This window comes from Symphalangus syndactylus, chromosome 8 (genome assembly GCF_028878055.3).
Source record: "Symphalangus syndactylus isolate Jambi chromosome 8, NHGRI_mSymSyn1-v2.1_pri, whole genome shotgun sequence".
Lineage (NCBI taxonomy): Eukaryota > Metazoa > Chordata > Mammalia > Primates > Hylobatidae > Symphalangus > Symphalangus syndactylus.
In genome coordinates, this window is record NC_072430.2 from 140334384 (window position 1) to 140360759 (window position 26376).

The 26376-nt window shown below is 42.6% G+C and overlaps 1 protein-coding gene across 6 annotated transcripts in view; it reads left to right on the forward strand.

Annotated features, from left to right (window-relative positions):
* The window catches only part of AGAP1 (ArfGAP with GTPase domain, ankyrin repeat and PH domain 1), a 638294-nt gene that overhangs the window by 289845 nt on the left and 322073 nt on the right, over positions 1-26376 (forward strand). For all 6 annotated transcript variants that reach the window (XM_055291058.2, XM_055291060.2, XM_055291059.2 and 3 more), the window contains 2 exons: positions 17362-17489; positions 18954-19109. In XM_055291058.2, the coding sequence (XP_055147033.1) occupies positions 17362-17489; positions 18954-19109 (284 nt within the window). The remainder of the gene's footprint in view (positions 1-17361; positions 17490-18953; positions 19110-26376) is intronic.

The following is a 26376-nucleotide window of genomic DNA, read 5'->3' on the forward strand; positions in this document are numbered from 1 at the left end:
GCCCCTTCTGACGGTGGGTAGAGTTGCTCGGCCAAGTAATTTACAGTGCTGTGGCAAGGTATGTTTATATTTAAGCTGTGCAACGGTGTAGCTAATGAGAAAGATAAGAAATTTATAGTCCTTGGTGATTGATAGGATTACTGCCTAGGCACTAATTGAAATCAGAGGCATCACAGCTGTGGGTTTAAGTTGGGGGAAAAAATTACTTCAAGTAAAGGAAAACTTTTAGATTTGCTTCTTAACGTTTTGAAGATAGTTCTCCCGCTGAGAGTCTGGTTGGTGGTAGAAACAGTTGATCCTGGCCAAGGCTGGGGTAATTATACTGAGATAATTATGGTATCTGCTGTGTAGCCTCTTCAAGGTAGGTGGTTTATAAGTGTGGGAAAAAAAATTAAATACTGTGGGGTTTTTAAATGGCTTTAAAATTTTACATGTATAATAATAAAATTCTCTGCAGCTACTCTTTGCTAAATAGTCTCTGGACTATTATTTAAGACATTTTAAAAAAAGAAACTCAAACTAATAATGACAGAGGCAAGCCTGTGATATTAGTCATTGCCTTAAAATTTCCACTGATTATATTTAATCTGGGTATGTCTAAAGTAATCTTACAGACCTTTCCCTACCTGTCATTTTTTAAATGTACCATTCTTGTTGAAGCTCAGTCTTGTGAAAATGTCTAAATTTTCCCATTAAGTGCTTAAAAAGTAATAAAACTAAAGTCATTAGACTTCACTCATCAGAGCTATATCGGGAGAAATATTCTTTGGTGCAATAAATCTGACCAGGGGTTCGACATTCATATCCCTTGAATTCATTCCCTGGAAATGGACGTTTGAAGGTAAATTGCTTAAGTAGGGCAGTTTAAATTTTTAATACAATCTTATTGTAACTGTTAGCACATGATTAAAGTGCAAAGGGGCCTTAGATGTTTTGTAAGATTTATAATAAATGCTCTATGATGCCTTTTCTATGCTGAATTATGGATGTTATGACAGTTAAATGCTTATAAAGGCCAGAAAGGCACAAATGAAGAGTTGAGTCTTTATTGGAGACTAAATCACACTTACTGAATGCAGACAGTTTTTCATTGGACACCTGTTCATTCCTAGATCCACAGTCTCGGAGGCACCTAGAAGCCTTCATAAGCCAAACAGTATCCAGTGCCTCTCTTTTCTAATGCAGTGGGCTCTGGAAGGGTAAGGCCTGATGAGCCAGTGGAAGCTGTTTTGAAAAATACCCAAATAGCAAATTGTTGTTCCCATCACCAGTTGGCTTTTTTGGGTGGAGGAGGGGCTTTTTTTATGTAAATAATCTCATCAGAGGCCTGATTCTCTAATGGATGCCACTAGTGTATATGGAGTTTCCGCATTCCTTTTGTAGAATCAAGGAAGCTTGAAGCTACATCTTTATGCATCATGGGAGCTGTGATATCCTTTAACTTTCTAGACCCAGTTACACAATGTGGTTCCTTTCATTGTCACTGTTTGGCCATAGTTGATTGGAATTGTTGTTTTAAGGCCTAGTTTAACTGGACAGCAGGACTAAATCTTCATTTCAGAAGGAAAGCCTGCAGCCCAGGAGATGGAGCTGGGCAGGTGTCCTCCTCACGAGAGGCTGCAGGCCAGACGCAGGGCACCGAGAGCATGGCTTTTGATTCAAAGCCATGGTTGGTTGGATTTTCAACCTATTTGAAGGATAACTTTGGCTACTATACAGTATTTACACTCCTGCCCATTTTTTTTTTGTATTTTTTCCATCAAAAGAGAAATCTGTTTTGAAAACAGGTAATATCTTTACCATCTTTTCTCGTGTATGTTATTTTTTGGAGGAAGGAAATAGCCGATTTTCTATACTTTGACAATGTCACCATTTGCCATCTTGAATTTCACAAGCTGTAATTTGCCTTTTACTTACATATCTCATCCACAGATGTATTTGAGTGTCCACAGTGAAATGGTTGCATTACTTTCAGATTACTTCGTTTAATTCTTTCGATGGGTGCTAATGGTTTGGGTTATTAAGTGGCACAAATTTGAGTTCTTTTTGTCTGTGCACGTTGTTTTTTCCCCCTTCAAAATGAATTTGCAAAAGCATCACTAGAAAAGCTTATATGTAAACATTTATGCTAGTAATAGATAAAAGGTGCTGTGTAGCAGTACCAGTGGGAGAACGCTGAAGCCCAGAGGGAAAGTCTACCTTCTTTGGAATAACTGAATAGGAGTCCCAGTCACCTATTCTCACTTTCTCTTTAACTATCACCCTTGGATGGTATTGAGGAAACCATATTGCATGCTTAATTTTCACAGCGTTCAGTATTAAGGTAAACCTACTGATTGTGTTTAAGTTGAAGTACACCTTTTCCAAGTAGCTGTGTAACTGGCAGTGACAGAATAGGCGTTGTATCGGAGGCAGCATTTTCAGCTGTAAGTGCAATACATCGTGGTTTATTTTAGTTTTTAATCTTTTAGAGTATTTTGTGATCGGCAGGAGATTGTGTGTGTGTGTGTGTGTGTGTGTGTGTGTGTGTGTGTGTGTGTGTAGGTTGCAGAATGAGGATCTGGTCAGTGATTGACACTTGTTTTCAAAGTGTTCACCATGGATTTTTTTTCTTAAATACCATTTTTCTCAGTGAGCTTTGAACCGTGATATCACCAAAGACAAGGTTTTCTCGGGCTTTTCTTAGTGAAAGATACTTTCCTAGGGTAGTTTATAGCAAGGTTTGGGGGTTAAAAAAAGAGTTGAATTTATGGCCTGAAGAGTCATTATAACCTTTTACCTGTAGCTAACATTTGCATACCTCAGGTCAAATAAGTTTAGATGTATGCTTAATGTTCTAAAAGCTCTTTGTTCCTTGCTCATCCTTGGTGGACCAGAGAAGTTACTGATAATCAGGTGTTCCTTTCTTTGTGGTAGGACATCACCATGTTCTCACAGAGTCCTGTTAGGAAGCGGAGGACGGACTGCTCTGTGTCACTGTGGAGAGAAAAAGACTTTGTCACATCCCTGTCATCACAGGATTCTAGTATCTTGTTATGCCAGTGATGTGGTTTGAAAACTTGTTTTTATGGACGTACCCGCAAAACATTATGCTCTGCGGAAAGAGGCATGCAAAGAAAAGAATGATTCGATTTATATGAAGTTCTACAACGGGCAAAGTGATTGGTGATTAAAGAAATCGGAAGAGTGGTTGCCAGGAAGTGAGAAGGAGGGATTGGTTGGGGTTGGGGTTGGGGGTGGCCCAGAGGAACTCCTTAGAGAGGGATATTTTCATCGTGGCTTGGGTTACACGGCATCTGTCAACATTCATGGACTGGTACAACTAAGATGTTTTGCATTTCACAGAATGTACATTTAATCTCAAAAAAAGAATCTAATAGTTAATCACTTGCATGTTGGAATGTGTGAGAGTGAACCGATGCCTGCACTGTAGTTGAATTGCATCAGAAAATGAAATGGACGGACGGACGGACAGATGAATGGGTGGATAGATATATAATAAAGCAAGTATGTAGCAACCTGTTACAATTATAAAATGTAGTGGGAGTGGAAGGAGGTGTTCGCTTTCAAATTTTTTTGTATGCTTAAAAAATGTGTTAATAAAATATAGGGGGAAATGAAAATAATTGTTACTACCTTAAAAATGTCATTGTAGGTCTCTTACATGAAGATGGGTCCAGATAAACCTAATTTAATGTGATGGGCTTTCTCACAAGTAGAAGTGTACAGTATAATGAGGAGCCACAATTTTTGCAAAAATGAATCCTGCCAGAATTAAAAGGCATACATGATTCTTTGAAGAATTTCACTAATGCATAGAAACTGCAGTAACAGAAAAGAATACTTTGACTTCCTCACTATTCCTAAATCACAGCAGATTACAGATTCAAAATCAATCAGTATTCTCTGCTGAACTCTAATTAACACTTAAACATTATTAGTCACAAATGCAAAATCTTGATCGGAGATGACCTCAGGTATTCTAAATGTAAATAAAATTAGATTTAGATCCCTTTTAATTACCTGAGGTGCTGTGAGTAATTACAATGGCAATTGATAAACTTAATTTCTTATTAAAGCGAAAAAAAAACCATGAAAAGTTTCTCTCTGCCATATACTTAACTCTTCAGTAGCCATGGCCTATGCAAAAAAATTTTACCTAGTTTATATGTTAATCATACAGAATTTAGATCATTTTAAAAATGTTTATGTGGACCCTCAAATTCATTATGCATCTCCTAACTTTGTGGGTAATGTTACTATAACATCACAAAGGGCAAAACTTCCCCAGAGGAACCTCATGTATCAGAAAAGGTAGGTTTCTGGGAGATAATGCTGCTTAAGTTATAATAATGGATGGGTGCTGGGGAGAGTATTACAATGACTTAATGCACAAAGCCCTGTTGAAGATCAAGTGGAAATCTGTTTTGTCATCTCATCCTTCTTCCTAATTGCGTCACAATACATTGTATAATTCAACCTGTGTGTCACTGTCACTTCTTCCCATGCACAGGGCCACCGCTGCTGGCTCATTATTAACAGAGCAGGGAGGAGACGAATAATTCTCTCAGGTTCCAACCAAGACATCTTCTCTCCCCCACTTTAAGAAGAAAATGTCTTTTTTATGGAGATTGTTGTAAGGATAATTATTTCTGGAAATAGGAAAACAGCTTCAGTTGTGGTAGATACGTCCATTTTTCTTAAAAGTTAGAAGCTATCCGAAGGAGAGTGTGCCTGTAACAAATGGAAAGATTACAGAAGTTTCTAAACTCCTTCTTCTGTTGGTGTTCATATCTAAAAATAGGAAGCAAATTAGACCTGCTAAGTTGTTAAGCCTATATTAATCAAACTGTGTTAATTTTTTAAAAAGAAAACCAATTATTGTACTTAACTGAATCTGTCTCAAGGTTCCTGATTTCAAAATCGACTTTTGGCCTTTACATCTTACATTTTCCCTTCTTTAGGACTCTTGCGTCTCCTGTTCCTCATTTATCTTGATCTTCTCATCTTTTTTTCTTTACAATTTTGTGTAGTTTCTTTATCTGGAATAATTTAGCATAATCTATTTTTCTTTAAAATTTTGTGTAGTTTCTTTAGCTGGAATAATTTATCATAATCAGTCTGGCACGCTATCATGTTGTTGGTGATACCTTTTTCTCTTTGTATGTTTTAAAATCCGTTGCCAGTTGCTTTTTCTGTATTCTGTCTTCACAGTGTATCTTATTCCTTTGATACCACCACGTTTATCTGCACTTATCTTAGGTCTTTCTTTCATTCCACTGACAAATTGTGTTAGTTTACTTTGTAACCCCAAATTTGGGCCTTTTCAAAAAACGTGGATGGAAAAGGGAAGTCCCGTAGCGTTGCCTGGCGTGGAAGAGTGTTGAGGAGCCTCACGTGCAGACGGAAGAATTGCCGCGTGAGCCTTCACCTTCAGGGGGTGGCAGAAACATTTCTGCTCCGGGATCATCAACTTTCTCTGCGAGACAGCTTGATGAGTTGAGAAGAAGTGACAGGTTCATCTTTCCCTTCTTTGTTTAAGCCATTTATCTTTGAGATCCTTGCCTGCCATCTAAATTGCATTGCCAATTTACTGGGATATTCACTTGCCTCGTCTTGGAAGACGCTGATTTGCATCCAGCTTGAGAATAAGTGAGAGAGAAAGTTAATCATCTCCTGGCCTTTTGAACAGATTTTTACTGTGTTTAATTGTAGCATTTGAAATGTTACATATTTTCTAATGAGAGTCTATATTCAACTCTTGGGTTAACCTGTATCACGAGGAGAATAGCACAGTGACCTAGTCTAGAAAGCTCTGCTCTTCAGAAGATCTTTAATTTATGCTTTTTGCATATCTTTCTCCATTTCAGATTAATCTAAGCTATGTTAGCTGCTTTTAAATTCTGCCTACTTGTTTTTGATGATGATTTATTCAATTAAGTGGAATAATTAATAATGAATTATAGTTGGGCGTGGAGGGAAATGGTACTCGCAGCTCTCTAAGCGATTCCGAAATTTTTATGGAGATTGTTGTAGGGATAATTATTTTTGGAAATAGGAAAACAGCTTCAGTTGTGATAAGTCCATTTTTCTGGAAAGTTAAAAGCTATCCGAAGGAGAATGTGCCTGTGACAAGATCTCGTCTATTTTCTTGTGCCCTGTGACGAGGAGAGCACAGCTCTCCTACTCTGAGCAGGTGAGGTCTTGAAGAAGCAGCTCATTAATAAGGTCCTGAAGAATAAGTTCATTTGTTTATAGGGTTCAGGAGACCCCTAGAGTTCCAGTGAGAAAGCGTGAGCTCCGTCCATTGGTCCTCCTGGCCCTGCCACACTTTCCCCGCTTGCTCTGGCTCCCGTATTCTCCTTGACACCTTTTCCCAGCATATGCTAGTTTTGTTCCCATCAGGCTTCCTTGAGGGAGCTGTCGCCCCCCAAATCAGGTCTTGACACCAGTCCTGCCACTTTGACACATACTTAGGCAGTGCTCGGAGTCGAGCTGGTCTGGGGCCGTGGCCCCACAGGCTTGTGATCAGTGGGCTCCAGTTCTCACTTCTTGCCTTTGAGTTCTCAGACTCCTCCCCTCTCCTGTTTTAAGAGTTGAGCTAGCAGGGGCCGCCTCTACCCTTGGCTGCGGCTTCCAAACCATGTGGGTTTCCTACGTCATGAAAGCTTTTCTTCATCATGTGCTAATGACTTCCTGTTCCACAGGCGTAACACTTTCTCATGTTTCATTAATCTGTCTCAGTTTTTCCTGCTTTAAGTGCCTCTTCTGTGTCTATGCAACATTCATAATTTATCAGTATTTCCCTCTTGCAGATTATTCCTTCTTTGTCTGCATCATAGACACACACCTCCCTTTATAGCACTTTCTATATCCCACACGCTGCCACTTATCTAACACACTGGGAGAGAAAGGTGCTGACAAGGCGTGCAGGAGGTGGATGTGATGTTCTGGTTGGTTGGTTGACATTTTCTAGATGACGCAGCTGGCAGATTTGTCAGGATCCCACAGTCTCCCACATCTAGCAAGTTGCCCGGCACATACTAGTTGCTCAATGAAAACAGTCAGTAAATGGGATGAGTGAGGGATGCTATGAAACATAGTAAAGAAACCTTCCTTGACACATTAAAGGGAAAAGCAGCCAACTCCACGTATTAAAGAATGGGCAGCAACTTGCTTGGTTTCTATGAGGACTTGCTTAATTCTGCGTTGACCAAGAGCAAGCCGAAGAGCATTCTGGGATTAAGAAGATGACCAAGTACAAGATCAAGAGCGTTCTAGACCATGAGCATTCTGGGACCAAGAGCCATGACGATGAGCATTCCAGGACCAAAAGCCATGACCATGAGCATTCTGGGACCAAGAACAAGCAAGACGAAGAGCATTGTAGGACCAAGAGCATGACCATGAGCATTCTGGGACCAAGAGTTTGACCAAGTATTATACATTCTGGGACCTTCCCAGGCCATTGGCATCAGCGCTGCAGCCTCTGAGTCATGCATACCTCATGGGGTCATCCTGACTTAACCTGATGGGTAGGACTTACTTGAGTAGGGCAGGAGGTTTTGAAAGGACGTGATCATACACAGTTCTTAGCTCAAGTGCACAGAGAAGCACAGCACCATACTGGGACCCTACGGTACAGCCAGCCAGAGACACAGGGTTCCAGACACAGCTTAATTCCTTCACTCTGGAGTATGACTTGGATGTACAAACTCCTAATCCCTAAGGATAGGAAAAGACCTAGAGGATTTGAGGATTTTAATTCAGGAAAGTCCACCAAAAGGATAAACAGCTAGGAGCCCACTAGTAAGCCAGGATGGTGTGGTGCGGATCTTGGATGAGGGTAGCTGAGTTTGAAAACTGGAGAAGGCATGGATGAGAGCAATGCTGAGGGAAGGCGATGCAGGGTGGGGAGAGGAGTGGGAGGGCAGGTGAGGCGGGGTGAGGAGTGGGAATGGGAGGGTAGGTGAGGCGGGGTGAGGAGAGGAGTGGGAGGGCAGGTGAGGCGGAGTGGGGAGAGGAGTGGAAGGGTAGGCGAGGCAGGGCGGGGAGAGGAGTGGGAGGGCAGGTGAGGTGGGTGAGGAGTGGGAGGCAAGGTGGGGCGAGGAGAAGAGTGAGAGGGTCCATCAGTGTCCTCAGTGCACATCCCAGTGCCTGGAACTGACTGGTGCACGTCCTGTTGGCGCATGGGGCAGACTGAAGCCTGAGACATGACCCCCGAGGGTTCTCCAGACAGGATCATTTGGAGCCCCTTCTCCTTTCCCAGATGGTAGGGGAGAAGTGCTGATGGAAGCAGAATGGAGCCCTCAGAAGCACACATTCAGACTGGCAGTAGACAAAACCATCTGCAGGGCCACACCACGTTAGGGTGCTTTTCGGCATCTCTCGGGAATGAATGTTTGCACGTTGGTGCTTCTGAACACAGGATCCCTGGTCCTCCCAAGGCCTAGAGCCTGGGAGATGGTCAGCTCCCTGGCCCCTGCTGCCCTCTAGCCCAGGGTGACTATGGGAATCAGACATTCCTGATTTTTGGCAGCTCGACTTTGGGATTAAATGTTAAGGAACTATTGTGCTGTGAAGGAATGCATGGAAGAGGAAGGGATGTGTGTTTCCTGCAGCGTGATTTGTTGTCCCCTTTACCACAAGTAACTACTTTATACCAGAATTGGATACACATATTAAAAATGTCAAATACACCGTATTTGTTTCAGCACAGGGTTTTTGTTTTTTGTTTTTAATTATGTTCTTTCCCCTGTTCTCTGAAAGGAAAAGGGAAATCCAGCTGCCCTAGACATGGTAGAAATTTCCCCTCATTCTAAAATTCTGAAATTAGTGTCAGCAGCCTTGACTTTGCTCCGTCCTGAAGGTAACTGTTTATTACAGTCGGCATTTAAATCCCCCAATTAATAGGAGCAATTAAACAATAGCTTCATTTCCAGCAAATTAACAACCCTAATAGGTAATTGCAACATAAATGAAGATAAATTTGTTTTAATACAACGAGATAGAATACAGACAAGAACTGAATTTCAGATTAAGAATTCAGACTTCAGTACTTCAGGAAAAACTTGAAAACTTCACTAGAAGAAATTAAAGCAAGCTTGGCTTTTTAACCACAGTCTATTTTAGATTAGAGGGTTGTTTGCTCAAAAATAATGTGTGTGTGTGTATATATATATATATATATATATAGTCATATTTTGTGCTTCATTACTCAGAAGGTAAGGCATCAAAGGATTACTTTGATATAGGTAAGGTAAGTCATCAGAGGATTAGCACCCACCAAACCCTTTCCCCTGCTGGCTTGCTTGGGGCACGGCATGTCCTAATGACTTATTTGAGCAGTTGAATCTTGGCCACAGCCTCTCATTAGGCTTTCAGTGACAAGGAACCAAAAAGCAAATGCATAGAAGAGCATTTCCTATTTACACACCCCGAAGTTAAATTTATGACCTGTTTAGTTGCAGGATGTCTTACCTTCCTTGTTAGTATTTGTTCTGATTGGAAAATTATTCTGATGGTTTAGAATTTGTCCGGTTGAAATGTGGAAGTGGCTGGACCAGATTTGTTCATAAGTGCAGCATCCGTGTGAGGGATGGGTGGCAATGGGTAGATTTGGTGGTGAATAGCTAAGTGCTAATTTTAAAGGTAGTGGCAAAAAAATGATGAAAGCCTCTTCTTCTAGAACAAGGATAATGAATTTCTCCTTGTGGAGTTGCCGTGCTTATGGGAAGATGGAACGTAGGTTAAAGAAACTATTGGAGTTTAGCTAAAACTGTATCACTGAGCTTGTATCACCTTATCAGAACTCATTTTGGTAGCTTAGAATCATCAGATGATACGTAATTAGCCTAGAATTCTATGTGCTGCCAAAATACTAATCCAGTAAAAGGGCAGAGGGACACAGTTTTAGATATGGGAGTCTCAAAACAAAATATATGTGTGCTTCTCAGGAAACCGCTGGAACCAGGCTGCTGAGTTCAGCCTCTGAGGCTCTTTCCCAGCCCCTCCGCTCCCCACACCCCTCCGCTCCCCACACCCCTGCACACTCCCTTTCTTGAGTGTCCAGGTAGAAATGACCTGTGTCTTCTAACCACCCCAGGTATCTTTCCAAAGCATAGATCTCTTCACTTCTCTATTCAATTTGAATAACCCCCATTGCCTTACGGACACCTTCACACTTGTCACTCTTCTCTGCATATCAGGTCCTTAGAAATGCATTTCTAGTGCCCGTTTCAGCATCTTCTTCCACTACCTTCTTATAACCTTCCCACCTCAGCCCTACTGTTGATCCATCCATTCATTCATCCAGTTGGTGTGTGCCCTTTGAGTGTCGGGCAGGCCCTGGCCCTGGGAAGTTAAATACAGCATGGCCTCAGGCATTTCCAGAAGAGATCCCAGCTCCGTGGAATTGGCCCCTTGTCTTGGAACATGGGCTGACTATATTCTTTAGTAGATGGCACAGTTTGGCAGGATCTCCACAGGTGTATAAGTGCCAGGCCATGCCATGGGTCCCGTGGTTCACTGATTGTCATTAAGGAACATACTGTAGCCAGAAAACCCAAGAGACCGTCATGGATGTGTGTGCTTCCTCACGTGGCTATGATTTGACTTAGCTTTTCTTTATTGCTCAAAACACAGATCATATGAAAACACATTTAGGAGATGGGCTTGAATTATCAACAATATAGAGTACACCTTCTTTAACATTTAACTTTGAGATTTTCATGGTGAGAAAAATTCTGTGTATTTCTTTTCACTCCGAAGTCACACATTCTGAACTACATAGATAATTTGGTAATTAATTTCTTCTTAATTAATAAGATAGTTTAATGATCACTGTACTGTGACTTAAAACTGAGTTGAGACGTTAGGGGATCTTTTATTTGTTACTGGAAGATTACAGCCAGTAGTGGCTTTCATTATTTATGGGAGGGTCTGCAGGTAAGCCCCCTATGGTTCGAATGGATGATCCTTTCTTTTTGTTTTCTTTTTTTTGCGGGGGGGATGGATTAGGGACAAAATGTCCCTGATATGCTAATATGCCCTGTGCAAACTCCTGATGTGCAGAATCGTGATAAACAATAAGATAATAAGATGGCATGTTGATTTGAATTTTTTTTTTTTTTTTTTTTTTTTTTTTTTTTTTTTGTGACGGATTCTTGCTCTTTGGCCAGGCTGGAGTACAATGGCGCAATCTTGGCTCACGGCCCACTGCAGCCTCTGCCTTCCGTGTTCAAGCGATTCTCCTGTGTCAGCCTCCCAAGTAGCTGGGACTACAGGCACACGCCACAATGCCTGGGTAATTTTTGTATTTTTAGTAGAGACAAGGTTTCACCATATTGACCAGGCTGGTCTCGAACTCCTGACCTCAGGTGATCTGCCCGCCTCAGCCTCCCAAAGTGCTGGGATTACAGGCATGAGCCACTGCACCCAGCCTGGAAGAACCTTTCACTGAAAGGTGAAGTAAGTGTCACCTTTGGGTGGAGACACCGAAGACAGAGACCAGACATGCAGTGCCCTCATCTGCATAAATTTTGCTTTTAAAATATTTTCGTGGAGTAAAATTAGTGTTTAGTCTCATGTGAATTTCATCAGTGTGTCTATGGTGAGCATTTAAAATACGGTTTTATTGGACTTTATAATCCCTACCTAACAGTGCTTACTCAGAATTGCTCCCCCGCCTCCCAAGTTACTGGCCTCACTGTGCTCCAGCTTTCCCAGTAGCAGAGGAACCCTCTTCCCAAACGTGGGCTCGATTTACACCAAGTCATTAGTTGTCATCTAATGGTGGCTCTTCAGTGTCACTGGAATCTGTACGCTTTCTCTGTGTCTTCCTTAGTTCTCTGCCCCCACTTTTCCCCGCCCTTTGCATGTCATCTGGTCACTTTTCCCCGCTCTTCACGTGACATCTGGTCCCCCATAAAGCTTTTGCATGGGGTTCGTCTGAGGTCTCTGCTTATTACAGAAGAGACTATGGTCCTTATCCAGTAGTGCTAATATAGGGAAATACCAGGAGTGGACAAGCCACCTTCCCCAAACATGAAAGAGCCCAGTTTTGCTAAGGAGCTGTTGAAGAACTAGAAATGGAACAGCGCCGTGGTAGGATTTGCCTTTGAGGTCGCCCCGTGGTGTGTTCGGGGCATTTAGGGGACAGTCAGGGAGACTCATTCGGAAGCTGCTTTGGTCACGAGCTATGGAAGGATAAGTCTTAGACCAAGGCCGTGGCAGTGAAGATGAATTTCTGAGAAACTCTGGTGGTTGAACCAATAATCTGTTAGGTCTGTTCTGTCCATACTGAAGAGTGGGTTGTGCCATTGACTGAGCTAGAAAACAGACGAGAAGCAGGTCTGAGAGAGGGGAGGACTTGAAGGCGCCTGTAGCAGATCCAAGGGGAGATGCCGAGTTGGTCATTGGCTGCACAACTCTAGAAGGCAGGATGTGAGGCAGAGCTCTTCATGGCAGTGGCGATGCTGGGAGCTCCTGGCACTGAGATGGTGACGGAGACATTCGCGAGGAGGTTGCCCAGGCAGAGGGCATGGGGAAAAAGAGGACACCAAGAGGATGCCAGGGAAGCATCCGCACTTCAGGAGCCAGCAAGGGAGGATGAGAAAGAGAAGTTCCAGCCGGAGGAGGAAAACCAGGGACGTCAGGGTTCATGGAAGCCCGAGGAGGATGCAGAAGAGGAAAGGAGGGAATGACCAGGAACGCCACGTGCTGCTCAGAGGTCCAGGAACGTGTGACCTAGCCTCCAGGCCGCTCCCAGTGACCATGGCAATGGCAGGCCCAGCCAGGGATTGCAGAGAGCAGGAGAGGCAGAATCGAGCAGCATCCCCGGGCTTTCCAGAAGGCTCGGCTGGGAATGGGGCGTGGCACACGGTGTAATCGGGGCAGCCTTGGCGAGCACCTCCTGTGTGCCGGTCACTGCACTCAGTCCTTTTCAGCATTTTGTTTAGTTACCCAATCCATTTCATTTAGTCACCCAAGTACCAGTTAGAAATTGATGAGAAACTGAGGGTGCAGGGCAAAGAACACATGATTCGTGCTGTGGAACCAAGACAGTCTGTTGGGGTGCTGGCAGAGAAGCTGGGTGTTCGATTGCCACATGGTGGTGTCATGAGCAGTCCCGGAGCCTTTGGATTGCTCTGGGGGACTCGCTGCCTGGTTTTTCTCACCTGCAAAATGAAAGAGCTGAGAGGATGAAATGAGTTAATAGATGGGAAGTGCAGGCTGCCCAGCCCTGCTCAGCCTTTGAGCAGCAAAGAGGAGGAAGGGGGGGAGGAGGAGCTGTCTTCTGGTTATAGAGGCTGTGAGGTTGGCCTGGAGGCTCCTAGTGTGACCGAGGGCCATTCCTTTCCTCATTTTGTGTGATTTAGAAACAAGGTGGAAGTAGAAATTGGGCATTATGTCAGGATTTAATGAAGTCTTATTTGGGAGCTGTTGTCTTATTTTTAACCACTAATTAAAGGGTGCTGTTTCCCTCTATAGAATAGAACGTTTACAATTTGTGGATAAAGTAAATATATATACCTCCCTTTTTTTTTCAAGTTCTTAAACTTTTTATTGAAGAATGGAAACATACATGAAAGTGTATTTGGGCTTAAAAGGTTGTCACAAAATTATCCTCAGATCAAGAAGGGCCTATTTCCAGCCCCCAGAAACCCCTGCATCCTGTCCCAGGCACCTGCCTCCTCTGCTCCCTGAAGATGAACACAGTTCTCCCTTCTGACCCCATGGTGAGGCCGGCTTGGTTTTCACCTTTATACAATGTACACACACACACACACACACACACACACACGCACAGTTGAAGGTGCTAGTTAAAGGTATCTTTTATCTGTTAACCCAAATAAAATTTTTAAATTATAGAGGAAGTGACTTATAAAAGAACACTGAGCATTACTCTTGGGAGTCTCAGGAGGATAATTAAATTGGTAGTGTCAGTAGTAAGAGCAAATGTTTTCAGCACCTGTTGACACTGTTTTAGATTTAGGAGTAGCTCATGTGACAGAGTCATAGTGAAGTGTGCCGCCCAATTTGAGAAAAGATCAAATCTCAGTGACAAAGCTTCCAGATTTTTTTTTTAATTACATTTAATTTTTTTGAGACAGTCTCACTCTGTTACCCAGGCTGGAGTGCAGTGGCGCGATCTTGGCTCGCTGCAACCTCTGCCTCCTGTGTTCAAGCGATTCTCCTGCCTCAGCCTCCCAAGTATCTGGGATTACAAGCATGCGCCACCACACCCAGCTAATTTTTGTATTTTTAGTAGAGTCAGGGTTTCGCCATGTTGGCCAGGCTGGACTCGAACTCCTGACCTCAGGTGATCTGCCCCCCTCGGCCTCCCAGAGTGTTGGGATTACAGGCGTGAGCCACCATGCCCAGCCGCTTCCAGATTTTTTTCAAGTAAGTCCACTGATTGTGTTTCTGATCTATGCACCAACACACATTTACATTGAACATATTTGTGTCTATGTACCCACACACATTTACATTGAACATATGTATTTATATAAAACAACACATTTATTTCTTGAATAATCAAATATAGACAAAAACTCAATGGTTATAAAAAGCTTCCCAGACAGCATAGTCTGGGGTAATATTCACATGTTAAACCTATTAACATTTAAATGTTCTAAATATTATGAGTAATTAACGATTACAGCCACAGAAGAACAGCTTCCTCCCGTGACATTCCATCCATTTTCTTTGAGTTGTTTTTTGGGGGTGGGAATGGAGGAGGGTTCCTCCACTCACATAGACACACCAAGCTTTTCCCTCTAGGAGCTGTTGTGAACTCACCCAGCCAGCTGCTGGGTTGTGTGGGAAGGACTGTGGATGTCTTGGATAGCAGTTGTCATACTAGTTTTTTGCTTCCCCAAACAATTCATTTAAGGATGTCTTTAAGTGAGGCGCCCAGAGATTCCACCCCATCCCTGGGACATCGAGCAAATAGCAGCAACAGCCATTGGCAAATTTGTGGCTGTTGGCAGCATTGACTCTGTAGTCAGTTTGCATTTTCAAGATGGGGGAGACGTGGGCAGACGTTACAAAGGAGTCCTTTGCCCTTCCTTTTCCTCATGCTCCCCCTCCTCCTCCTCAAGTCAGATACTTTTTTGTTCTTCATTAAAGTTTTCTCTTATTCTTATGGGTTACCCTATAGTTTTAAAGCATTCAAGCAGTCCATATATTTTAGAACAATATATTTATAAATCATTTTCTTTCCTTGATTTGTGTATGGAAGCAGGAAGGACATAACAGGTAGAGGGGAAATAGGACAAATATGAAAAAAAATAGAGTTTAAAAAATACTACCAGTTACTGGATGTTGTGGCTTCATTTTATTTTTTAATTAATGTGGTAGAATAATAATTAAATGGACAGAAGAATTTTAGCAGTTAACAATGCTAAATACTCTTACTTCGCACATCCTGTCTGTAGTTTGATGAGAGGCTTTGTTGTAAAAGTATTCTCTTTACTCATGAACTGACTCTTCCTAGACTCCGTAGGAAGGACAGAACGCTCATTTGCGTTTGAAGTTTCATACAATAGGCGTTTTCATAACATATTTGACTGTCTTAGGAAGTTTCTCGCATCTTCCCTTAGTTTCTACAAATGAAAATGTCTGCAAAGCTCTCAGAGCGTGCATCCTAGTCCTATTTAATTCTGACATCTGCACATTTCTTACGCATGTGAAGTCAGTGTGGCATCCGGCTGAATAGTAACTCAGGCTGGGAGCAACATCAGATTTCAGTGTGGTTGATAATCAAAGCCCCTTATTGCTATTTTTCAAAAACAAAGTAGCAGTACTTTAGCACTCACCCAGGCAATTATAATTTTTGGCTAATTTACTTTTGGTTTTTGCAATTTCAGGATACCTAGGCAACACATTTTGCATCTGTTGAAATCTTAGATTTTATTTTTGAGTTCACATAATGACTTTTAAAATATTCGAATAAATGTCTTCAAAGACCCCAGATCAATATGCCAATGGTTCTGAGATGACAGAGTGCTGCGATATTCCTCTGTAATTTAAACATGATTAGCTGATGAAGGTTATGATCAATACATTACCGGAAGATAAATTAATTGATATCATCCTTTCAGGATGATAAGAGGCCTATTGGAGGTGGGATGTAACTAATGAAGCTGCTGCTTCCTCTCTGTGAGCCATTTTTTATATATTGCATTTTCACTTAATCATATTTATACTATCATTCATTTACATGAAACCCATAGGCTGTGGACAAACCAGTTTCTTATTAAAATTGTATTCATTTGGAAAAGAAATTATCTGCAAACACTGTATGGGCCCCGTCTACGTTATAACCTATTGCTGGGGAGAGATGACGTGTTCCTTTCCATGGACATCTTCGAAAATAGCAACTATCTAGGCAAAGACAAGGATTGAATATCATTGAACTTAATTACTGCTAGTCCCCAAAGACACACATCTATTCAAATCAAAACTGTAGTTATTCTGCGGCAGTGACACCATTGGTGTAGGAAGAGTTTTCTAATCGTTGACTTCCTTTCCAATTACATTCAGTATGCTTTATCAGCGAGCCTATTTGCCAAGAGAAGTTATGGCTGGTTGAATTTAGATTTGTATTGATTAAGATAAACTTCTAATGTGTGCAGTAATATATTTAAATAAAGTCTTTGATATAATTACATGTCCTTGAATATAATTCTGTATGATAGCTTGTAGAGTTAAGAGGATTTCTTTAGGCTTTGGGGGAAAAAAAAGATTGTCTTTCCAAGGGGTTTGGTTAAATTGCCCTGCCTTATTTAGGATTATTTTTGTTCCAAGTAACTGGAAAAAAAGGTGATTTTATGAGAATAACTTAAATGAGATAGGTTGTGTATTTTTTTGCTTTACATTCCTCTGAGGTGGTCTGTGCAGGGCTGCTGAGGCCTTCTGTGGAGTCGGGGGACCGGCTCTCTCTCCCATGTGGCTCCTGTTCCCAGTATCACCTCGTGTTCCACGGTGCTGCTGAGGCTATGTAACATTTGTGCATTTCAGGCAACAAGTAGGAAAAATATACAAGAATTTAGGCAAAGGGAAGCTCTCAAGGAAGATCCTTAAAAGCTGCCCTGTGATCCTTCTGCTCTCATCCTGCTGGCCAGAGCTTGTGTACCTGGCCATGTTCAGCTGATGCGGGGGTGGGGGGACGGGAGGAGGCTCTGGAAAATGTCGTATTTATTCTGGTTGTCATTTGCCCAACTAAGAACCAGGAATGCTATTGCTGCGAAAGAAGGAAATAACAGATTTCGACAACAGACTGATGATCTCTGCTCTGTTCCTGAATTTGGAAATTGATTGACATGGATTTCTTTTTGTCTGTGTGTCCACCAGTTGCCCAGAAGATTGTTGCCACAAGGAAGAAGCAGCAGCTGTCCATAGGACCCTGCAAGTCGCTACCTAATTCTCCCAGCCATTCCTCCGTCTGTTCCGCGCAGGTGTCCGCTGTGCACATCAGCCAGGTATGTTAGGTGACATGAGAAGTCACTCTTAGAACCAAAGAGAATGTGCAAATAGTGTTCCCAGCCAATGCTAAGGTTGATTTTTTTTTTCTTTTCAACTTTATAAGTAACAGCATGTTGTAATTGACTTAACATTTTCTTTAGAAACTACTGTGGCCAAGTGATTTTTATGGGAATCGTTCTTTAATGTTTTCTGTCTTCATGCTGCCTGTGTTAGGAGGCATGCTGGCCCGGGTGGTGATGGGAGGTGTCCTCGCTGGTGATTTAAACCACCCTTCTCTGGTCTTGGTCCTAGTCTGCTTATAGGTTGAACAGTTGTGAGTAAATCTTAATGGCCAATCTCGCTTTATACTTAAATTTGGTAGTGGCATTCAATTATAATTACCATCTCCCTTAGGTCCCATAGAAACTGCTATCTTTCCATAACAACATTTTGCAGAATTATTTACTTGGAAGCAAACAAAATAATGGTCACTTTGAAAAACTCAACCAAAAACCTCCTAAGGAAACAGTTGGCTTTGTTTTTGCCTGTGCTTGTTTTTTGATTATGTTTCTTGGGCAGGTATTCTATTGGCACTTTTTTTTAAGGACATGGCAAAAAGGTTCGGTGTCATACTTTCAGTTTGCTTGGGAAGCCAGTAAGTTATGGCATGTATTGTCAGAGCCTGTCAAGGTACAGCCATGAATGTTCGTGCTGGCTGGGCTGAGTGGCAGTTGCCTGTAATCCCAGCACTTTGGGAGCTCAAGGCAGGTGGATCGCTTGAGCTCAGTGGTTCAAGACCAGCCTGGGCAACGTGGCAGAACTGCATCTCTGTATCTACAAAAAAATAGAAAAATTAGCTGGGCGTGGTGGCTTGTGCCGTGGGAGGCTGAGGTGGGGGGATCACCTCTGCCCAGCAGAAGATCTAGGCTGCAGTGAGTGTGATTGTGCCACTGCATTCCAGCCTGGGTGACAGAGTAAGACCCTGTCTCAAAAAAAAAAAAAAAAAAAGAAGAATGTCTTCACTTGATGTGTTTAATTTTCTGTGAATCTTGAAATATTTTTCAAAAACACTCAGATTTTCCAGGTGTCATTTTCATAACGCTGGCTGTGGTTCTACTGATCTAGAGCAGTGGAGGAACCATAGAATCCATTTAGTTTAACCAACCCCTTTCATTTTCAGAGGAAAGAGAAAATAATCAAATTTGAACTCTCAGAAATCTTTTAAGTTAAATGAAAGAGACTTCTTTGCCTTCAGTCACTTTTCTTAGGGGATGCCACTGAGTGAGATGATTGGCATGTTCCAGGATGAGACTGTAGACGTGACGCTAATACACCTGGCAAAGCCATAGACGCAAGTCAGCCATTCTCACGCATCCCTTCCATGGGGCTGATGCTCACTTGTTGGTTATGACCTTGCCTAAGTGGAGGCCTTGGGTTCCTGAGTGTGTTGTTAATAAAACCTTGGATTTTAATCATTTCAGACAAGTAATGGAGGTGGGAGTTTAAGCGACTATTCCTCCTCCGTTCCATCGACTCCCAGCACCAGCCAGAAGGAACTTCGGATCGATGTTCCTCCCACTGCCAACACGCCCACGCCTGTTCGCAAGCAGTCCAAGCGCCGGTCCAACCTGTTCACCGTGAGTGTCAACCCTGGGTGGAGATTTGAATGCGATTCTGAAGCGTGTCCATTAACGTAAACCTGGTTGCCACATGGGTCAGTGGTATTTGTAGAATCTCAACTATATTAAAGTGAATACCATTGATTTCTCTGGAAGACTAAGAAAATTAAGAGAAGCAAAGATTTGGATGTTGAGTAGAATGGGAATTTCTTCATGTAGATATTCCTGACTTCGTGTGTCTGAAACGAAGAGCTGGGGGTGTGTATAAAGGCACTTGTTATCCTGTGGCTCCAGCTAAATACTTGTCACAGTGGATACAAGGAGATGACAAAACTCTAAGATTCCCAGATGTGCGTCGCTAATCTTTCAGGTGATATATAAGCTATTACTGTCCACAGGCCCTCTTCTTCTTCTGCTGGGGTGCCAGGCGCTGCCCTCAGGTGGAGTGGGGGCCTGGGAGGTGCTTCCTGGAGGCTCATTGCCATGAGGCTCTGTGCTTGGGTTTTTTCTGTAGAGCATGTTGAAAGCAGAGATGAGCTATCTGGGTTCAGGTTTATAAATTCACAATCTGGGTGCACTCGGGCATGCGTTGTTCCTTTTTTTTTTTTTCTTTTGAGACAGGGTCTTACTCTGTTGCCCAGGCTGGAGTGCAGTGGCTCAGTCATGGCTCACTGCAGCCTCAACCTCCTGAAATCCTCCCACTTCAGCCTTCTAAGTAGCTGGGACCATAGACACTCACCACTATGTGTGGCTAAGTTTTTTTTTTTTTTTTTTTTTTTTTTTTTTTGAAAGAAATGGGGTCTTACTGTGTTGCCTAGGGTGGTCTTGAACTCCCGGGCTCAAGCCATCCTCCCGCCTTGGCCTCCTGAAGTGCTGGGATTACAGGCATGAGCCATAGTGCACAGCCAGCATGTGAAGTGCTTAAAACTCCTTGGGTGATTGAGATGCAGAGAATCCCTGAACTACAGAGGTGGCAAAAATACCACCAGCCTGTCCCTTCCCTGTGCATAGCAGACATTACCAGTCAATCTGGAGTCTACACAGTTGAGACCCAAACTCCAGGCACAGCTGCTGTCAGGTGACTGAAGCCTTTGGACTTGAGAAGAACGCTTTTCCTCCCTGGATCACGCATTACAAGTACATGCTTTTGAAACAGTGCTTCTGAACCAGGGTGGTTTTGCTCTCCAAGGACATTTGGCAACTTCTGGAGAAACTTTGGGCTGTCACAACAGGAGTATGGGAGTGGGAAGGTAAAGGTTCTGCAGACGTGTAGTCGTGGGTAGCAACCAGGGGTGCTGCAAAGCATCCCACAGTGCACAGGTCAGCCCCTCACAGCAGGGAATTAATCCAGCCCCACATGTTAGTGGTGCCCTGTTTTAAACCATCTGACTTCCATTTTGGTTGATTACTGCTGACCCAGATGCAAAGCTCTAGAGGGGTGGCCGGGAGTCGGATTTGCTGCCCCCTTGTGAATCCAATCTTGATGTTACATTGCAGTTCCTGCCAAGTCTGGGAGATCCCCATCCCCTCTGCCACATGTCTGGGGCAGTCTCATTGGATGCTCATGACTGTGGAGGCGGTTGCCAGCTGCACACACCCCCTCCTCCCCAGCCTCCCCTTGCCTTTGCTAGTTGCCTTGCACCACATCAGCTCCCACAGAGGCTGCTGCTGGGCAGCAGGGTGAGGACTGGTCAGACAGATCAAGCTCCCATCCCGGCCTCTGCTGCTGATGGATGTTTGACCTTAGGTAAATTACTTGACCTCTCTGGGCTGGAAACCATAGTACTTCTGCAGTGGGGCTTCCGGGAGACTTCCTGGAGGAGGCAGAAGAGATCTGGTGGTATTGCTTCTGTGGTTTTCTCACTCCCATTGATGCTATAAAATGATTTCTGATAGTGTTAAGCATATGTAATAGATTAGGAGGTGGGTATTTAGGTTTCTGCAAAATACAGGTGAGTATCTCACATGCTTAACTTAGTGCATGGATAACATGTTTTGTTGGGCAGTTTCTTCAGACACACCGAGAACAGCAGCAGTCACCTAAATAGCTGCTTCCCAGCTCTGCCTAACACCTGGAGCCCCTGTCTACACCCAGGCTGGGGGGCTTTGGGTTGAAGTGTTTCCTCCTAGAACAGGCTGCACAGTGACTTGGTGGCTTGAGAAACCAATAGCCAAAGATGCAGCTGGATTGAGAGAGGGTGGGCTGTGGGCAGGTGGCCTATGCCCCGGGAGGGTCAGCGGGCTTGTCATCGTGGTGGTCGAGAACACCTTCTGTGTCTTTGTTAAGGGAGTGGAAGGGGGAGAGCACTCATTCTCAGATGCCTTCTGGGGGCCACATTTTCTGCTTGTTGACTTTGCTTTCTCTTTTAAGGAGAGAAATTTAAAAACCACAAAGTATCTTTAAAAATGAGAATATTTATAAGGAGAGTACCAGCACCTTCCCATCCCCTCCCTTTATAAGCTCTGGAATTGCAGTGTGCCAGAAAGTAGTATCCCACTGGGTACCTGACAACCCAGATGACTTAGGGAGGAGAACACTTTAAGGCAGAGAGAATCAAAATAACAGCCCATTTAATAAATATTGACTTAACATCTGCTCTCTGCACAGCCCTGGTTTTGCTCAGTGTCTAGGAGGAAGACTCTGCCAGAGTCAACCCATGTTCAAGGGAAAGCGTTTAGGGTGAAGGAGAAGGGGCTCTGCACACTAGGAGGAGAGACCCTGTTGCTATGGATTCACCCTGCAGACACACAGGTGCACTTACAGGCATCCGTGAAGAGGCCAGGCAGGGCAGGTGCAGAAGCCAGTAAAAACTCATTGCTACAGTGACCAAAAATCACCATTAATTATTTCACCATTAATATGTCACATAATATAATGGTCTGCCTATGGATCTAAGGGTGACCAGTGTTGGTTGTCTTTCTCCTTAATCTTGGAAAATAAATTTGAGATCAGATCAGAAATTGAATCCAGCTGCCCCATCGGCATTAGTGGGAATAGAAATTTGGAGTCATAAAAGAAGCTACCACTGCAATAGGTTTGCACTGTGGCATTTAAGGAAAAGATGGTGAAAGTTCTGGGCAGGGATCCATATGTTTGTCCTCAGTGGGTTCGACATTGAACAAAATGATGGTGATGATGATGGTTGTGATGGTGATGATGGTTGTGATGGTGATGATGATGGTTATGGTGATGATGATAGTTGTGGTTGTGATGATGGTTGTGGTTGTGGTGATGATGGTTGTGATGGTGATGATGAAGGTTGTGGTGATGATGGTTGTGGTGGTGATGATGGTTGTGATGGTGATGATGGTTGTGGTGGTGATGATGATGGTTGTGATGGTGACGGTTGTGATTGTGGTGGTGATGGTTGTGATGGTGATGATAGTTGTGGTGATGGTTGTGATGGTGATGGTTGTGGTTGTGATGGTGATGATGGTTGTGATGGTGATGGTTGTGGTTGTGATGGTTGTTATGGTGGTGATGGTTGTGGGGATGATGATGATGGTTGTGGTGATGATGGTTGTGGTTGTGATGGTGATGATGATTGTGATGGTGATGGTTGTGGTTGTTATGGTGGTGATGGTTGTGATGATGGTTGTGGTGATGGTGATGATGATGGTTGTGGTTGTGATGGTTGTTATGGTGGTGATGGTTGTGATGATGGTTGTGGTGATCGTGATGATGGTTGTGGTGGTGATGATGGTTGTGGTGGTGGTTGTGATGGTGATGATGGTTGTGGTGATGGTGATGATGGTTGTGGTGGTGGTGATGATGGTTGTGGTTGTGATGGTGGTGATGATGGTTGTGATGGTGATGATGGTTGTGATGGTGATGATGGTTGTGGTTGTGATGGTGATGATGGTTGTGGTTGTGATGATTGTGATGATGGTTGTGATGGTGGTGATGATGGTTGTGGTAGTGGTGATGATGGTTGTGGTGGTGGTGGTGATGGTTGTGGTTGTGATAGTGATGATGGTTGTGGTGGTGGTGATGGTTGTGGTTGTGATAGTGATGATGGTTGTGGTGGTGGTGATGGTTGTGATGGTGATGATGGTTGTGGTTGTGATGGTTGTGATGATGGTTGTGGTGATGGTGATGATGGTTGTGGTAGTGGTGATGATGGTTGGGGTTGTGGTGATGGTTGTGGTTGTGATGGTGATGATGGTTGTGGTTGTGGTGGTGATGATGGTTGTGGTGATGGTGATGATGATGGTTGTGGTGGTAGTGGTGGTGGTGGTGATGATGCATGCAGTGTAGTCTTAAGTTGAAGTTCCTGGAAATAGTAACTCCACTAGATGTCAGTGTCATCCAAGGAACAAAAAGAAGGCAAATTAATTTTGAAATCATAGCAATTAAAAAATTAAATTTTTATCATGACCAGTTTTCTTCTATTTTGAAATATGTAAAATTGAATAGACTCTTCATCCCTGGCAGTTGTTGGTGATTATAGGCATAAACTGTCAAAATGTGTATTTATTTGGAAGTGTCTAGTCGGAAGACAGATGCATGATATGCAGACAATGTTAGTGAATAAAAATTCGTGCAGACTGGGATTGTAGCACCCAGCTGGAGGGGCACTATCCGCCTTATTTATTAGAACATCATAAAGAGGCCATAGTTAATTAAGTAGTACATGTATCGTTTTTTCTGATACCATTCTTATGCATTTTATAAAGTAGACTGTAATGTACTGCTCTGGGCTAACATTTTGTGCTCCCAGATGTTTGTTTGCATATATTCATATACAATTTTTAAACAAAAATAAATGACTTTTTTTATAAAATAGTACAAACAAAATCTCTGTAATAGTCCAAATTATATGTTACATTTGCAGTAGGAATTCTACTTTACTAATCAAACACTAAGTTATATTTTATTTCACTTATTTCTTTGGGGAAAAAAAACATTAAAAGACTGTATCCATTTAATCCCTACTTTGGTAATATGGGTTCTCAGAGCAATTAATTTGGCTTAGCGGCCCTAGTTTACATGTGGTTAAAATGTTTTATTAGAAAAATTTTTCAAACATACAGAAATAAAAAACATGTGTACTCACCACAGACTTCGCAAATACAAGCCCTTTTCTGCTACGCTGCTACTGCAAGAAATAAGCAAATCCTAAGTAAAAGTTGCAGCCCCTTCTATGTGCCTCCAGAACACATTTCTCCTGCCTGTCTGCCCAGGGATCAGCATTAACCTGAATTTGGTCTATATTATCTGTGTCCATGCTATAAACTTGTTCTAGTGTGAGTCTTGAAATTACACATTACATGGCTTTGTCCATTTTCAAGCTTTATAATAACGATGTCATTTATGTGATATTTTTAAAAAGCTTACCATATAATGTTGATAACATTAAACAGAGCCAAGTGTACCCAGGAACCAAAGATTGTGAATATACATTGCCCAGCTCAGAAACTTGCCATAAAAAAATAAGGCAGCAAAATTCATAGTGTGAATAGAACTGTTTCAATGGCATTTATTTGTTTTTGCAGAGGAGCTCCTGGGTACCTCCCGTAGTGTGTTCCAGCAGCCATTGACTTAGCCACTGGTTGAAAGGGGGAAAACGGGCTTCTCTTTGATACGGAGGGCTCTTGGCAATGATGCGCTTGTTCCTGTAGGCAGGTAGTTAGTTGATGGGGGTGTCCTTCATGGCTTCTCTCACCACGGCAGGGGAAGTTAAACATTTTTGTAAAGAAGCAGGTGATAATTGGATTACCTTAACCTTTCTTTCCTCTGCATTGAGTGTTTGTTGGAGGCTAAGCAGTCACTATGGTGGCTTGCTGTGTGTTGACTTTAAATCTGCAGCCCTTCTGGGATGGGTGTGATCTGCTGTTGTTACATTTCTGGCAGTGTGCAGCAGGCTGTATGCAGGGCAGGGTCACTCCTGGCAGACGCCGTGGTTGCTGAGGGCTGCCTGGTGTCTGATGATTCCTCGGAGCCATTCCAGCATCACAGAAGGATGTGCCATTAGTGATGAAGTCTCCCAAGTTGGCAGAGAAAGGAAACCTTACTGGGAATTTGTATATGCTGGGGTGTCTATGTCCATTGGATTTGATTTAGTCTGGTTGTTGGATTTCAATTTTATGGATACAGCCTGATGTAGACAAAATAATTGTGGGGCTAAGGTACAGCAAACTCTTTTGCCTAACATCTTGCCACTGTGCTTTCCCGAAATTTTAGTTTTTTGACTGTCTCCAGCAAATTGTTAAAGTTGTCAGGAAATTTTTGTTTTATTTTTCCAATGAAGTCTTACTGAAGTTTCAGTCTCTTTTATCTCAGAGTGTGTGATCAGATATTGAGTTTAGTTGTTCACAGTTCATGTTCTAAGGTGTTTACAGCAGGGCATTGAGCTATTTCTTCCCATTTCAAGTGGAATCTGAAATTCTGCTCTGAGAATGGAGTGGCTGGGGGGACAGATGTGCTGCCTTGAGGAAGATGTTAATTTTTTTAATGTTTGTTTTGTTAATTATTCTGGTTAATAGAGAATAATGAAGATGGATTTCCAAATTTAGAAATTTAGAATATGTAAAATTCCCAAAGTACTCTTAAATATCTTTGTTAATTAAAAAAAAAATTCTAATGTTATCACTGTGTGCTTTGAAATTTATTTTAAAACTAGGAACCTCAAGAAGCCAGCTTTTCTCATCAATTGAGATGTGGAGAAAAGAATTTAAGGCTATTGTGTAGCTCTTACTATACATTATTAAGAATTAATTAAAAAGGAAAATGAGCCCTTGACAAAGAATTGATAAATATCTCTATTTTCCTTCTAGCCCAAAGGGTTAACCTTACGTTTTATATTCTTCTGCAACTTCATATTTGTTGCTTGATTTATTCCCTGTCATCTCACTCTAGGCATCCACCAACCTAAGGGGGAAACAAGTGCACAGTGCTTGGCACGTAGTAGGTGTTCAATAAACATCAGCTCTTATCACCATCTGAGAAGCATGTTTCCTAATGAGCACAGCTACCCAGGAGAGTAGCACCCTTTGAAGTGCTAGATCTGAGTTTCCATCATGGGAACTGTTCTCCTTGTCTTCCTCCTTAATTTGGTAGCTGCCTCTTCTGGAATCCTAAATGTGTCCCATCAGCCCTTGTTTGTATTATGACCCATGACATTGCCCCTTTTAATATGTATGTTTTTTAAATCAGCTGTTCCATCTCACATCCCTTTGAACCTGGATTCCATTAGCTTTTCATTGTAGCAGTGGACACCACAAAGTCTGTTCATTTCATATATCATCTCAGATTTGAAAAGCACATGAAAATGTTTCTCCATTT